The sequence below is a fragment of the Pan troglodytes genome, chromosome 7 (assembly GCF_028858775.2).
Source record: "Pan troglodytes isolate AG18354 chromosome 7, NHGRI_mPanTro3-v2.0_pri, whole genome shotgun sequence".
Taxonomy (NCBI): domain Eukaryota; kingdom Metazoa; phylum Chordata; class Mammalia; order Primates; family Hominidae; genus Pan; species Pan troglodytes.
Window position 1 is genome coordinate 81,670,550 of NC_072405.2, and position 15,862 is coordinate 81,686,411.

Below are 15,862 nucleotides of genomic sequence, written 5' to 3' on the forward strand. Positions count from 1 at the left end.
AAAAATAAAAATAAAAAATTCTCTTTATTATGCTTATTTGTTGCATACTTGCTATGGAACTACAACTGTGCTAGGAATTACAGGGATTTAGAAAAATACACTTAAGTGGCTTCTGCCCCCCAAAATTTGAAATATTATGCATTATAGAGTAAGAAGTTTTTTGTCTTCAAGACACTGTAAAAGCTAATAGGGTTGTTGAGGTAAGTATAAAGTACTGCAAGGCATTAAAAAATGAATAATGATACAAGAGTTTCTTTTTAATTAATGCAATGCTCATGAATTTTTGTGTCATCCTTCTCGAGGGGCCATGCTAATCTCTGCATTCTTCCAATTTTTATATATTTGCTGCCAAAGCAAGCACATACAGGAGATTTAGAGAAAGGACATTTCCTAGTCTCTTAGCTGCTGGGGTAAGGACAGCATTCAAGAAAGAGGTGCAGTTTGCACTATGCCTGTAAGAATTGCTAGATTTTGTCAGAAAGAAAGTATAAAAATGGTAGTCTATCCACATCCTCAGATGTGGTGTGGGGGTGGGGGGAAGGTAGTCTAGACAAAATGAAAACATTAGCATTATTTTGAAAATAAACTATAGTTTACCTGGATAATAGACTCTTGATTTCCATATACAACTTCATAAACTTGGTCCTCACCCAGGCTTCCTATGATAGTAAATGTTAGCACCATTTATCCAATTATTAAAACCCAAGAGTCCTCCATTTTTTCCTCATGCTCTACATGCAGTCCATTAGCAGGTTCTATTCTACATTCAAAATAAGTTCCAAAACAGACAACTACTTGCCTCTTCCATCATCCTTCTAAGAGTATGCATCCAACTTGCCCACCGACCTTCCTCCTGCCCTTTGTATTTGTTTTTTCAAGACAAGGTCACGCTGGAATGCTGTGGTGTCATCATCACTCACTGAGCCTCAGACTCCTGGCTCAAGTAGTCCTCCCACCTCAGCCTCCCAAGTAGCTGAGACTACAGGCACACGCCCCCACCTGGCTCTTCCTGCCCTTTGAACATCAAACTCCTCCTCAGGACCTTTGCACTTGCCATTCCCTCTGGAATGTTTTTCTTCCAGATCTTTGTGTGACTGTACCTTCTGCTTCACATTACGCTGTTCTCAGCTCCACTGTCACTTCTTCAGAGAGGTCTTTAACCTGTCTGAAAGAGCTTCCCTCTCCCCTACCATTCTTCATTTCCAGAACCTTTTTTCTTTTTTCTAGCCCTTACTAATCTGAAACTATATTGTTTACTACTCTGAAACTGTATTGTTTACTACTCTGAAACTGTATTTATTTCTCATTAGCATGTGAGTATCATAAGAGCAGGATTTTGTCTTATTCACTGAGCCATTCCAAGTTTTTAGGCGAGTGCCTATATATACTGAGTGATCAATAAATATTTATTGAATGAATTGTAGACTGTAGATGCTAGACATGTAAGACATTATCATGAAGGCTCTTGAATGTCCGAATGGGTTGTTGCTGTGTAATTTGCTAATTAGTTATCAGCTGTTGTGAGTCTCTGTTCTGAATAACTTGATCACAACTCTTTTAGGAAAGCTTAATAATAGTACAACTATTATCTCATTATATATTCACATAAATTCTGTGAGATAGTATTTATTGTCACCATTTTATAGGTGAGAAAACTGGCCTGTCTTGAGGTTTGTTATAATGCATTAGACTTAGGAACCACTTAAGAATTCTGTTGCTATGACATGTTATGTAAAATAGTTTACTTTCGTTCTTAAAATTCATGTTTTTGTAAAGAACATCTTCAAATGTTTGTAATCTCATCAACCTTTTTCTATTTGAAATTGATCTTAATGAGCAAATTAACTTAGAAAATAAAGTCACTTCTAAACTGGTATAAACAAGAAGAGTACCTAGCACATAGTATACACTCAGTAAATATTTAAAGGAATGCATTATTAAAAACTGACAAAGTTCTACTTAGCTTTCTGAGTTACTTATTTTTGTTCTGTTTTTAAAAGATGCACAGTTTGAAAATGATGAACGAATTACACCTTTGGAATCAGCCCTGATGATTTGGGGTTCAATTGAAAAGGAACATGACAAACTTCATGAAGAAATACAGAATTTAATTAAAATTCAGGTATGAATAAATTACTTTTATGCTTATTATATTTCTAGAAAATAAGAACATTTAAAAGAAATTAAGAGGAACCTAGTAGAAGTTGAGCAGTAGTAAAATTTAATGTATTGTTTCTCTTCAGAAATTTGACCTTTGGTTTATAGTCTTAACATGAGCAATGGGGGCTGGAACTTAATGTGCCATACTTAAGCATATGTTGCCCCTATGTTGTGGAAAATTTAAAAACCAGGGGTTTGGGCACTCCCAATTAATACTTAAAGATTATGTAAAAAGTAGATAATATTTTTAATTAATGGTAAATTTTAGATTTTTGTAATCAAGAATATATAAAATTTTAACCAAGTAGGGAGAATTTTAGTAGACAGTAAGTAGCCCAAAACGTCATTCAAAGATACAATAGCTAGCAGTCAAAGCAAATACTAGGTACTTTCTTAGTTAAATAAACTTTTTCTCTTTTGAGAATTTTAAAAATTTCTTTTCAGGTTGGATAAAAGAAAATCCAGGTCATTCCCCACCTTCCCAAGAATTAGTGTGGTGATTGTCAAGTAGAATTAGGACCTGAGGAAAAGAAAATGGGCAGAAAAACAACTGCTTCCTTTATGAATTCAACCCAGAGCAAAGAGATTTGTCATGTTATTGCAATCTTTTAGGCTGCTAGAGAAAGCAAGTCTTTCTTAATACACTACTGTAAAATCAAATGGGTGACAAAGTTTATAGCAAACATTTAATATATTCCTTACTATTTGCCAGGCACTGTTCTAAACTCTTTCACATAAAACTCTTACATCCTCATAACAATCCTATGAAATAGGTACTATTGTTTCCACCATTTTACATATAAGGTAACTGGGGCACCAAGAGGTTAAGTAGCTTACCAAGTTTACATAGCTACCCAAATGGTAAGTGGTCCTGTCTTACCACGTTACCAAAAATGCCAATGCATGAAAAAAATGATCATTAAAAAACATCTAGCTTCTTAGGTGTGTATTAGATATTTTCCAGGGATCTGACTAGCAAATTTTATGTATCCTAATCATCACAAACATCATCTACCTCCTCTCATTTCCCTTTTACTCAAAATTAATATTTAGGTGGGTCCTAAATGTGTGTGGTATGGCTTCTAATTTATTTATTAATACATACTTTTCATTTGGTCTAAATTAGAGATAGAATGCTGGGCATTTATGAATAAATGTGCATGGGACCAGTGCAAATTTTTCATGTCATTTCAGGCGACACTTATTTTGTCTTTGAAAAATAATTTTATATCATTTATCAAATTAAAATTATTAAGCTACGTAAAAATGTTCTCAACAGAGGATTTCAGACTTATCTGAGTTATCTTAACAATTAAATAACTATTGGGTATTTTTAAACGCAGTCTAAGGTTGGTATTTTTCATCTTTTAGGCTATAGCTGTTTGTATGGAAAATGGCAACTTTAAAGAAGCAGAAGAAGTCTTTGAAAGAATATTTGGTGATCCAAATTCTCATATGGTAATTATTTAAATTAAAACCATAGAATTTTAGAAGTGTTTATGTAGAGTGAGGAAAACTGAAAGAAAATTGGAGGAGAAAAGAAATGCTTTATCTTTTAAACAGTATAGAATAATACCGTGCAATAGAAAAACTACGCAAGTCACATATGTGATTTAAAATTTTCTAATAAGCTGGACGCAGTAGCTTACACCTATAATTCCAGCACTTTGGGAGGCTGAGGTGGGAGGATCTCTTGAGCTCAGGCATTCGAGACCAGCCTGGGCAACATGGAGAGATCCTCATCTCTCCAAAAAGAAGGAATAATAAATAATGAAAAATAAATAAAATTTTCCAGTAGTCATATTAAAAAAGTAAAAAGAGGCCTGGTGCAATAGCTCATGCCTATAATACCAGTACTTTAGGAGGCTGAAGCAGGAGGATCATTTGAGGTCAGTAGTTCAAGAGCAGCCTGGGCAACACAGCGAGACCCTGTTCTCTACAAAAAAATTAAAAATTAGCCAGGTGTGGTGGCGCAATACTGTAGTCCTGAGGTGGGAAGATTGCTTGAGCCCAGGAAGTCAAGGCTGCAGTGAGCTATAACGCTGCCACTGCGCTCCAGCCTAAGCAACAGAGAGAGACCCTGTCTCTAAAAATAAATAAATAATAAAATAGTATAGTATTTGCATATAACATATGTACATCCTCCTGTATAGTTTAATTCATCTCTAGATTATGTATAATAACTTACACAATGTAAATAGTTGTACTGTTTAGGAACAGAAAGATACAAAAAAGTCTGTATGTGTTCAGTACAGGTGCAATTTTTTTCCCCCATACATTTTGTGGAACAAATATATGCATTTCTTTTGGGTTTATATGAAGAGTAGAACTGATTAGTCATAAGATGTGTACATACTCAGTTTTAGTAGATATTGCCAAACTGTTCTCCAAAGTAGTTACGTCAGTTCCTCCAGTGGTGTGAAAGAATTCTAGTTGCTCCACACACCTTGTATCTGGGTTTTCATTTTAGCCATTCAGGCAAATATGTAGTGCTATCCTGTTGGATTTTAATTTGTTTCCCTGATGAATAATCAGATTGAGCACCTTCCCTTGATAATGTTAGTAGATAGAGTTGGAGAGTGACTACCTTAATCCAATAAGGAACCTGGGCCTAGTAGAGAGTAGGTTGGGCAGTTTTGGCAAGGCTTTGTCTATCTCTAATTTAACCCTGTACCTGGGGTATAACCCTCCAGAAATTTCAGCCAATAGCCTGATATGTCTGTTGGGTTTTCTACCCTTAATATTTTCTCCATAGCACTATGAGACTACTGAAAATTCTACTCTGCTTATACCTCCCAGAAGAGGAAAACTTAATGGCCAGGAAATATTAAGAGGTTAAGATAAGTACTTAACCTCACTAGTATTAATGTTGCCTCATTAGGGCAATATTAAGTACTATATTGAAATACCACTTTCCATGCCTCAGACTGGCATCAATTAAAATGTCTTAGAATATCAACAGTTGTCTCAACAAATTGAGAAATGATTGTACTGCCTGCCATAACTTCCTTTCAAGACTGTAAATTGGTACTTCTTTGGGAGATCATTTTAGCAAAATATTTTAAGCATGCATTCCAGCAATTCCACTTCTAGACAATACCTTAGAATAGCTGGTTTCACTTTTAACTGCATATTTTAAAAGCCATGAAGTTTAAAGGCAACAAAAAACCAAGGCCTTCCTGAGACAGTTGCTCTGGGATTGAGCCTAAGAATTTTTTTAAAGTTCTACATTTTTTATTGTGCAGCCAGCATTGAAAAAGCTACTGTCCAAGAAAAACACATACAATGCACAGAAGATAATGTAGAAAAATGTTGAAGAGTGATACAATAATTGCAAGTAGCCTAAATCCCTCAATAGGCTTGAAGAATGGATGAATAAGTGATGTTTTTGATCAGTGTAGTACTTTACAATGGCAAAAATAACTACTTCTAGGAATATCAAATCAGCATGGATAAATGTTGTAAACATAGAGTTGAGTGAAGTATAGCAAGTTTCAAAAGAATACGCATCGTACAACACCATTTGTAGAGTTAAAACCATGCTAAGCAATGCTACATATTTGTGGATACATACATATGTAGTGCAAGTAAAGGAATTCCTGGGAATGGTGAATTCTAAATTCAGGGTAATGGTTACAGTTAGGAGAGGAAAGGGAATACAATCAGATTATGGTAGTAAACAGGGATTTTAACCATACTGATTATGTTTTATTTCTTAAACTGGGTAATGGATACTCTGGTTTATAATACATATCTTTTTGAATCTGTCTAAAATGTAAAATATTTTTTAAAATGAGGAGAGGCCAGAAGAAGTCAGAAAAAGGTACATTGGCATGCCATTTAAAACTTAATTTTAAAAATATCTGTGTCTCTTGAGTTTGTAAAGTGATTTCTTTTCAATTAAATAATATATGACAAAAATCCTTGTATCTGTAACTTTTTGTGATTTATGTTAATATATTTCTTCTGTTTTCTTTAGCCTTTCAAAAGCAAATTGCTTATGATAATCTCTCAGAAAGATACATTTCATTCCTTTTTTCAACACTTCAGCTACAACCACATGATGGAGAAAATTAAGAGTTATGTGAATTATGTGCTAAGTGAAAAATCATCAACCTTTCTAATGAAGGTATACATATTATTCAAGAGTGACTCTAATAATAGACTTAAAGGAAACGTTATAATAAAGGAGAATACTTGAAATAGAAATCCTTTAAAATTAATTAGAATTTTTCATTGTGGTTTTGTAGAAAGGTGTGGTAAAATGTTATATTTTGTGGACCTAATTAAAAGATTTATGAGTGATATGTACTTTTGTAACTTTTCAAAATTAGTTTGGGAAAATTTTGAAAAGAAAACGTTGAAGGGAAAACTTAGAATGAATTAAAAATAAGAAATAGGCAAAAGCAAATATTTTAATTTAAGTAAATTTTAAAGACGTTTTTAAACATATTTTTGGGGAAAAAATAGAATTGTATTAAAGAAGGGCCTTTTAAAATTTTTCTAGGCTGGGCGCGGTGGCTCATGCCTGTAATGCTAGCACTTTGGGAGGCCAAGTTTCAGGAGTTCGAGACTAGCCTGGGCGACATGGTGAAACCCCTTATCTACAAAAAAATACAAAAAAATTAGCTGGGCCGGGCGCGGTTGCTCACGCCTGTAATCCCAGCACTTTGGGAGGCCAAGGCAGGTGGATCACACGGTCAGGCGGATCACACGGTCAGGTGGCTAACATGTTGAAACCCCATCTCTCCTGAGAAAATACAAAAAAATTAACTGGGCGTGGTGGCAGGCGCCTGTAGTCCCAGCTACTCAGGAGGCTGAAGCAGGAGAATGGCATGAACCTGGGAGGCAGAGCTTGCAGTGAGCTGAGATCGCGCCACTGCACTCCAGCCTGGGCGACAGAGTGAGACTCTGTCTCAAAAAAAAAAAAAAAAAAAAAAAAGCTGGGCATGGTGGCATACACCTGTAGTCCCAGCTACTTTGGGGGGTTGAGGCTGTAGTGAGCTGAGGTTGAGCCACTGCACTCCAGCCTGGGTGACAAAATGAGACCCTGTCTCAAAAAAAAGACATTTCTGGTCAGGCGCAGTGGCTCATGCCTGTAATCCCAGCACTTTGGGAGGCCGAAATGGGTAGATCGCTTGAGCCCAGGAGTTTGAGACCAGCCTGGGCAACATGGCAAAACCCCATCTCTACCAAAAAAATAGAAAAATTTAGCCAGACATAGTGGCACACGCCTGTAGTCCCAGCTACTTGTGGCGGCTGAGGCAGAAGGATCGCTTGAACCCAGGAGGTTGAGGCTGTAGTGAGCTGAGATTGAACCACTGCACTCCAGCCTGGGTGACAAAGTGAGACTTGTCTCAAAAAAAAAAACACATTTCTGGTCAGGCGCGGTAACTCACGCATGTAATCCCATCACTTTGGGAGGCCAAAATGGGTGGATCGCTTGAACCCAGGAGTTTGAGACCAGCCTGGGCAACATGGCAAAACCCCGTCTCTACAAAAAAATTACAAAAATTTAGCCAGGCATAGTGGCGCATGCCTGTAGTCCCAGCTACCTAGGAGACTGATGTGGGAAATCACCTGAGCCCAGGAGGTTGAGGCTGCAGTGAGCTGTGATTGTGCCACTGCACTCCAGCCTGGGTGACAGAGTGAGACCCTGTCTCAAAACAAACAACAATAAAATTTTTCTAATAACATTTTATTTTCTGTCTTGGCCTCCAAAGTTTTAAGTTGACAGTGTTATAGTGGAGCATCTTGATTGATTTGAGATAGTTTTTATTTCAAAATATCTAGAATTTTTATTTTTATTTTTTTCATGCAGCCTTTTCTCTTAAAATTGCCTAGAGAGCATTTTGTCTATCAAATAAATTTACAAGGAAAGATCACCTTCGTAACGCTGATAAACCAAGCAGATAGCTAATGTAGCTGCTGGCAGTGTCATAATTATTGGTGAAAATAACAACACAGTGCCCTTCATTGGCCTGTGAACAGATACATTGGCTATGACTATCAAAGAATTACAAGGCTTAATTTAATGCTATTTGTTTAAAATGGCTTAATGCATTTCTTCCTATCCTCCTACCTCCACGCACACCGTCTTTTAAGGCAGCGGCAAAAGTAGTAGAAAGCAAAAGGACAAGAACAATAACTTCTCAAGATAAACCTAGTGGTAATGATGTTGAAATGGAAACTGAAGCTAATTTGGATACAAGAAAAAGGTTTGTAATTTAATCAATTTGTATATTTTTTGTTTTATGAATGTTCTGTCTTTATGTAAAATTGATGTGAGTCTTTTTATTAAAAATAGTTATTGAGTAGCATGTTATCTTGCTGATGATTAACATTTAGGTATTTGGAGTACTGTAGAGTTATTTCATGACTTGTGCAAATTATATATGCTAAGCAAAAGTAGAGAATAAGAAAATATTACAGTTTAAATAATGTGGATAGTTTACCATTCTTACTGGGGGTATGCTTAGGAACAAGGGTGAGGTTGGACTCCTGTGCCCCTTAGTTGTGTTTAGATTCTACATGTTCTCGTTATGTGATTCATGTTTCACTGTACTAAGAGTCTAGTATTTTAAGATATTATTCATATATCTTCTCTAAGCATAAGCTCACTTTTCATCTGGTGCTCAACTGAAGAAACAGTGATTTGCTTTAATACTGGAGGAAAACAAGTTGTGTCAGTCCTATATATTGAGAGATAGTTGTTAAGTCTCCAAAATTATTTTTTCTTTAGGGATTTTCAGGGGTGATTTTTGTCTTTTGTTTTAGAAGCTTAAGTATCTTCCCCTATTGAGAAAGATATAACTCTTAACATTATAAAGATCTTCTTTTCTGTTGAACCCATGGTCTGTTTTCTCTGTTCTTCTACCCTTAAACCAAGGCCAGATAATCAAATCTCTGTGGTCTCTGGATGGGTATATTTGGAAATGGATGTAATATTACTTTCTTCTTGGGACCATGACCTAAGTGTTGCAGGGACCCCATCTTAACTACTTATTTAGAGGTGGAGATTGGGGTTCAAGTTGGATCTACACTGCATTTGTCACATCTTAGGACTGAGGTTCTGTCATCTTATAGTGGCCCCTCCTATTGTTCCTGCCTGTCAAAGCATGACTTGTTCCTCACTGGTTCATCTCTCCAAAGGCTGTACTAAAGTCTTATTTCACATTGATGTACTTTTTTCTAAATTCCAATTTAAGAAGTAGAGATTCCATTTTTATTGGCCCAATTACTTCCTTTTGTTTCAAAAATCAAAGTTTAATGATACTAATACCCAATACATTCTTGTGGCCAAGCCATCCTGCTCATGATAATATTGCTAATACCATGGTTCTTACAGATAATCATGAGCACACTTCCTATGGACTCTCCTTATATAGTGCTACCCACTTATTTCAGATGCTCTCCTAGACACAAACACAGTGCAATCCATGTGTACCAAACAGAACTCTTCATGTTCTCATTTGCCTCTCTACACCCTGCCTCTCTTTAACCTCACACATCCAGCTGCTCTCCAAGTATTAGGAACCCCACCTCAGAAATGCTTCTCCAATCTATTTTTATCTATATAGCTTTGTACCATTCAAATCCATCCTTGACATAACTTCCAGAGTTAGCTTCCACAAAAATAAATCTCTGTAGATCACTCCCAGCTTAAAAACCTTTTGGCTCCTATTTCCTACTAGATGAGTCAGAATTTATTGGCATGGCTTATAAAGCCTTACGTAGACCCATTTTTTTTTTTTTTTTTTTTTTTTTTTTTTTTTTTTACGTACAGTCTTATCCCTAAGCATGAACTCCTCCCTGTCCACATACATGGTACTTTCTAGCAGCACAGAAGCTTTGTTCCCTCTATTTGAATTCCTATCATTTTATTCTCTCCAAGGCAAGCTCTTCCTTGCCATTCAGTCTATCTCAGAGATCACCTATATGAAGTCTTGCCCAGCTCTGTAATCAGAGTTGTTACTTCTGTGCTTTCATAGCATACATCTCTATAAAAGGACTTATCTTCGTTGGTAACTTATTTGTTTACCTGATTCTTTCAATAGATTGAGAATTATTTGAAGGTTCTTACTTAGCTTTGAAGCATCTTAATTAGCTTGGTATCCTTGTTGCCTAATTCATTACCAGGCATACATTAGAACTTGCTGTACACTAGTTACAGGGAACAAAACTAAAACTAGAAACAGGGTAAAGATCAAGAATCGAGCAAATACCAAAACCATCGTGGAAGCAGAACCAGGGCAAATAAAGCATCAAACCACCAGTGTCATGACAGTTACCAGTAAGGATTCAAGTAAAGCAAGTATAGAATCAGAAGTGTGATTGTGAGGTCAGACAAATCCTAGAAAAATGGAAACCTCCATGTTATGAAGACTAGATGAAATAAATATTTTGCTCTGATAAAGCTTATACAGTTGTTCCTTGGTGTTTGAAGGGGATTAGTCCTAGGACATCCATCCTTCATGAATACCAAAATCCATGGATGCTCAAGTGTCTTACAAAAATGGTGTAATAGCCAGGAATAGTGGCTCACACCTGTAATCCCAGCACTTTGAAAGGCTGAGGCAGGAGGATCACTTGAGCCCAGGAGTTTGAGACCAGCCTAGGCAACATGGCAGAACCTTGTCTTTACAAAAATTAACCAGTCTTGGTGGTGCATGCCTGTAGTGCCAACTACTTAAGAGGCTTAGGTGAGAGGATTGCTTGAGCCCGGCAGGTCTGCAGTAAGCTATGTTTGTGCCACTGCACTCCAGCCTGGGTGACCCTCGGCGAGACCCTGTCAAAAAAAAAAGGGGTGTAATATTTGCATATAACCTACACACATCCTCCCATATACTTTAAATCATCTCTAGATTACTTAAAATATCTAACACAGTGTTGAAATAGTTGAGATGGACAGCTTCATGGAGGTAGTAGTCTTGAACAGGGGCTTTTGTAGGATGGTTAAGATTTTTACAGATGGATAGAAGAGGAAGTATTTTAGGAGAGAGGAATATTACTAGTGAAAGCATGGAGGTGTAAATAGTCATGCTGTGTGTATGTGGAAACCATTTTAACTATAACAAACGGGAAGTTAATCAATTCCCAAAAGTTCAATTGGAGACTGGTGGGGAGAACCATAAATTAAAATTGAACCCATCAAATTGTATACTTTAAACATGTGCCATGCTTTTTATGTGTCAATTATACCTTAATAAAGCGGTTTTTAAAACTTGAATTCATGGAAATAAAGTGCCGTAGAAGAGTTTTTGAAAGAGTGTTATAAATGCTTGACTACACCATTAATTATGCTTATGTTTGGAGAAACTTGATTTAATACCTCTTATAAGCATGTCTGGACAAAAATTAGCCATGTTGTAATGGACTGTATATGTCCCAATGTTACCGAGGTTTCTTTCCAAAGTTATTTTTTTATAAATTGAAATATGCCTTGACTATGTGGAAAGTACTATCCTTATGAAAAGTTTCTTTTGTTTACATTCTTACAAATTTTTTCTTCTTTTAAAGTGTTAGTGACAAACAGTCTGCGGTAACTGAATCCTCAGAGGGTACAGTATCCTTATTGAGGTGAAGTAAATTGACGTTTTTCTTCTTTGTCTTTCAAATCTTTGATTGAAGCAATTCATGCAGACCTAATAAAACTACCACATAAATGGTACAATTGAAAGAATATCTCAGGGTCCTAGTTAGCCCAACAGATAGTCACGACTCTGAGACATCTTGAAATTCCTAACTGTAGAGACCTGCTCTGAGACTGGGTTGTTTCACATTGTTTCTACAAAGCCATTATTGGAATACACATATAGGGAGTTCTTGAGCTTAAAACAGATGTTTAGTAAACACTTCTCTGTCATAGAAACAAAGATATGATACTGGGGCAGGAAGGGGATGGCAATTACATTTCTAATGAATGCCCCATGCCAATTTTATGAAAGTTACTTGAAAAACTTTATTTGATCTAATAGAATCGCTGTGACAGACAATACAACCTGTCCCGAGGGCAGAAAGTCTGCATGAATGATTTCTAACATAGAGCAGTTGGGATCACAAGTGGAACCATGGGAGGAGGTGGCTGACTTCATGTGGAGGAGGTGATTGGACATGAGGAATTGAGAGGTCAAGATGGTATATGAATTGTCTGTGAGAACACTGAAATAATTCATAATAGCAGCACTTAGGTGTAGAGAAAGATCTGTGAATGATGAAGAAGTGCTTGGAAGGATGGTAAATGGCTGTGAAGAATGATCGAAGGTGATACATCTCAGTGGCATGAATCCTCAAGGCTGAAGTTTCTATGGAAGCAGGATCTTGAAAGTGGCATTCATTAGGAAATGAAAACTGCTGTCTCTGGAGTCCTATAGTTTATGGAGGGTAGAAGATTAAGCCAATCTCTACTTGAGAAGGCTACCAAGGAGAGAAACATTGTCCCCAGGGGAAAGCTAGATTTTAGACAAGGCAAAGAGCGGAGAGGAAAGGGTGAAGAGATTGAGAATGACATTCTAGAAAGGACTTGGGAAGGAGGGACAGAGGGGAAGAGAGAAAGGATGGCTGGTCACCTAGATTATCTATAGGGATAAAAGTATAGCTAAAATAACCTACATTTTAGGTGGAGATAATACAGCTGCCTAAGCTTAGGTGAACTGCTTTTTGAATCTTAGTTTGCTCCTTCATAAAATTGGATTAATATAATACCAATTTGGCAGAGTTTTCAAAAAAAAATGATGCCACATCCTGTGTTTCCAAACAGCCTTACCTTTCAAAACTCTTTTTGGAAGCTGTAAAGATAATCAAGTGATACCTGCCATTATGTAAAGGAATTTTGGAATCCGTCTTTGGGGAAATAAAAGCCATAAGAGAGAATGAAAGCTAATACTTTGTAGTTTAAGGATTTTTTTCCTTGATGTATCTAATTGGAAGGCCGAAAGAGTCTTGTCTTTTTTTTTTTTTTTTTTTTTTGCCTGCTTCTTCTGAGACATCAAAAAACATCTTGATTTCTGCGGAGTAGATGAGATGGAGAAAGATGAGACAGGCAACAGAAATCTTAAGAGGCCACAGGTTAAGATGGGGCACTAAGCAGGGAGAGCACCAAAGGAAGTAGGCCAAAGTATTAATAGAAGATCCTAGAACAGATTAAGGCAAATCATTTACCTTTTTTCCATTGCCTTACTAATCTTTCTGGAGCCAATTACAAACTTTCATGTTTTATTTTAGGTCTCACAAGAATCTTTTCTTTTCTAAGTTGCAACATGGAACCCAGCAACAAGACCTTACTAAGAAAGAAAGAAGAGTAGGAACTCTTCAAAGTGAGTACTGTTATAACAGTTTTAGAAGGGGAGAATTGATGTGTCCTCAAACAATCCAGCCATTGACTTTACCACTATAGCAAAAAAACACACACTTCAGAAAACTGAAGCACAAAGTCTTGACTTCATAGAGTTAATTGAGATAGTGTTTAATTTAGAAAGTTAGCTATTTTGACTGTCTAGCTTAGGGTTCTTTTGCTATGGTGGTACACTGCTTTTCTACCTTCACTGTGTTCAGCAACTTCAAGTATAGTCATATGCCACATCATGACATTTCAGTCAAAGACAGACTGCATTGCATATAGGATGGTGGTCCTGTAATAATGTAATGGAGCACATATGGAAACTTGATAATGTGGCACTTGATTGATATTGGCATTGCATATCAAGTAGGGGAAATGATTGATAATTAGCAATGGTACTGGGGACCGTGGGTTTTCTATATGAATATATATATATATGTATGTTTGTGTAAGTGTACTCTTAATAATGTTCACATAAGGACAAAATCACCCAATGCCCCATTTCTCAGAACATATCCCCCTTGTAAAGCAATCCGTGACTGTAGTTACTTTTCAGAAACATTAAGTACAGTTGATTCTTGTTATTCACAGTAGTTACGTTTAATAAAGTCTGAGAGTGTTGACTTAGCAAATTACAAGTTTCTTTTTGGTATGTATTCATTTAACAAATGTTTATTGACCCCACATTAATATTTTAGGTACTAAACTGATACTGAGATTTTTTTTTTTTAATACTTTAAGTTTTAGGGTACATGTTCACAACGTGCAGGTTTGTTACATATGTATACATGTGCCATGTTGGTGTGCTGCACCCATTAACTCGTCATTTAGCATTAGGTATATCTCCTAATGCTATCCCTCCCCCCTCCCCCCTGAGATTTTTAATATGGATCTAAACCTAAATACTTATTGATAAAAATAATAGACATAATGAAATTAGGTTTATTTCTCCATGCTCATAAGGTACCATCTTGGTGCCAGGCAAATGATAGGCCTGCAGTAAATATTATAGAATAAATTTGTTCATACCTGATGGCTGATGACATGGCAACCATTAGCAAATATTTATAAATAGAGTTCTAAAATATTTACATTCATAGATATCATTCCCATTTTTAAAGATGAGAAAACGGAAACTCAGTAAAGTTATGTGCTTAATGTTGGTGGAGTTCCGGGATTGGTTTTCTATACCTATTGCTGCAAGATGGCTGGGAATCATTTTAAATGAGAATAATGTGAGCATTTTCCTAGGGTTTTAATTTCATAGTATGAAATTCAAAGAAAAGGAAATGTAGGCCAGGCTCAGTGGCTCACGCCTATAGTCCTAGCACTTTGGGACGCTGAGGCAGGTGGATTGCCTGAAGAGCTCAGGAGTTTGAGACCAGCCTTGGCAACATGGCGAAACCCCGTTTCTACTAAAAATAGAAAAAATTAGCCAGGCATGGTGGTGCCTGCCTGTAATGCCAGCTACTCAGGAGGCTGAGGCACGAGAATCCAGCTTGAACCCAGGAGGTGGAGGTTGCACTCCAGCCTGTGTGACAGAGCGAGACTGTCTCAAAAAAGAGAAAACATGGTTTATCAGCAAACTCAAAGACTATAAACTCTTTGCAAACTGGCTTGACAGTGACTGTGGCTATTGAGTCTATAAGGTCTTTGAGTTTTGGCACATTTTATTAGGTGTCAGTAATAAGTACGTTTTCTTAAAAAAATCCAGTGTACTTCAGTGGTACCCAGGTACCCCCTCTTTATAGTTTGAGGATAATAATTTTGTTTGTGCTAAACCTTTTTTTCTCTTCTTTTTCTGTTTTTGGAGACAGAGTCTTACTTTGTTGCCCAGGCTGGAATGCAGTGCAGTGGTGAGATCTTGGCTTACCGTAGCATCTACCTTCCCAGGCTCAGTTGATCCTCCCACCTCAGCCTTCCAAGTAGCTGGGACCACAGGCACATGCCGCCACACCCTGCTATTTTTTTGTTCGTTCGTTTGTTTGTTTGTTTTGAGATGGGGTCTTGCACTGTCACCCTGGCTGGAGTGCGGTGGATCGATCTCGGCTCACTGCCACCTCCGTTTCCAGGTTTCAAGCAATTCTCCTGCCTCAGCCTCCTGAGTAGCTGGGATTACAGGAGTGTGCCACCACACCCAGCAGATTTTTGTATTTTTAGTAGAGATGGGGTTTCGCCATCTTGGCCAGGGTGGTCTGGAACTCCTAACCTCAGGAAATCCGCCCACCTCGGCCTCCCCAAAGTGTTGGGATTACAGGCGTGAGCCACCACACCTGGCCTTTTTGTGTTTTTTGTACAGGTGGGGTTTTGCCATGTTGCCCCGGCAGGTCTCTAACTCCCAAACTCAAGCAATCTGCTCGCTGT

At 37.2% G+C, this 15,862-nt stretch overlaps 1 protein-coding gene and 1 pseudogene across 8 annotated transcripts in view; one reads left to right on the forward strand and one right to left on the reverse strand.

The window, feature by feature from the left end:
* Positions 1 to 15,862, forward strand: part of TERF1 (telomeric repeat binding factor 1) — a 38,393-nt gene that overhangs the window by 9,902 nt on the left and 12,629 nt on the right. For 4 of the 8 annotated variants that reach the window (XM_016959567.3, XM_001164723.7, XM_016959569.3 and 1 more), the window contains 6 exons: positions 2,001 to 2,122; positions 3,532 to 3,618; positions 6,140 to 6,289; positions 8,266 to 8,378; positions 11,680 to 11,739; positions 13,384 to 13,475. In XM_016959567.3, coding sequence (XP_016815056.1) covers positions 2,001 to 2,122; positions 3,532 to 3,618; positions 6,140 to 6,289; positions 8,266 to 8,378; positions 11,680 to 11,739; positions 13,384 to 13,475 — 624 coding nt within the window. The remainder of the gene's footprint in view (positions 1 to 2,000; positions 2,123 to 3,531; positions 3,619 to 6,139; positions 6,290 to 8,265; positions 8,379 to 11,679; positions 11,740 to 13,383; positions 13,476 to 15,862) is intronic. The other 4 variants (XM_016959568.3, XM_001164763.8, XM_063817193.1 and 1 more) reach the window with 1 other exon arrangement.
* LOC112204254 (U6 spliceosomal RNA) lies at positions 258 to 357 on the reverse strand (annotated as a pseudogene).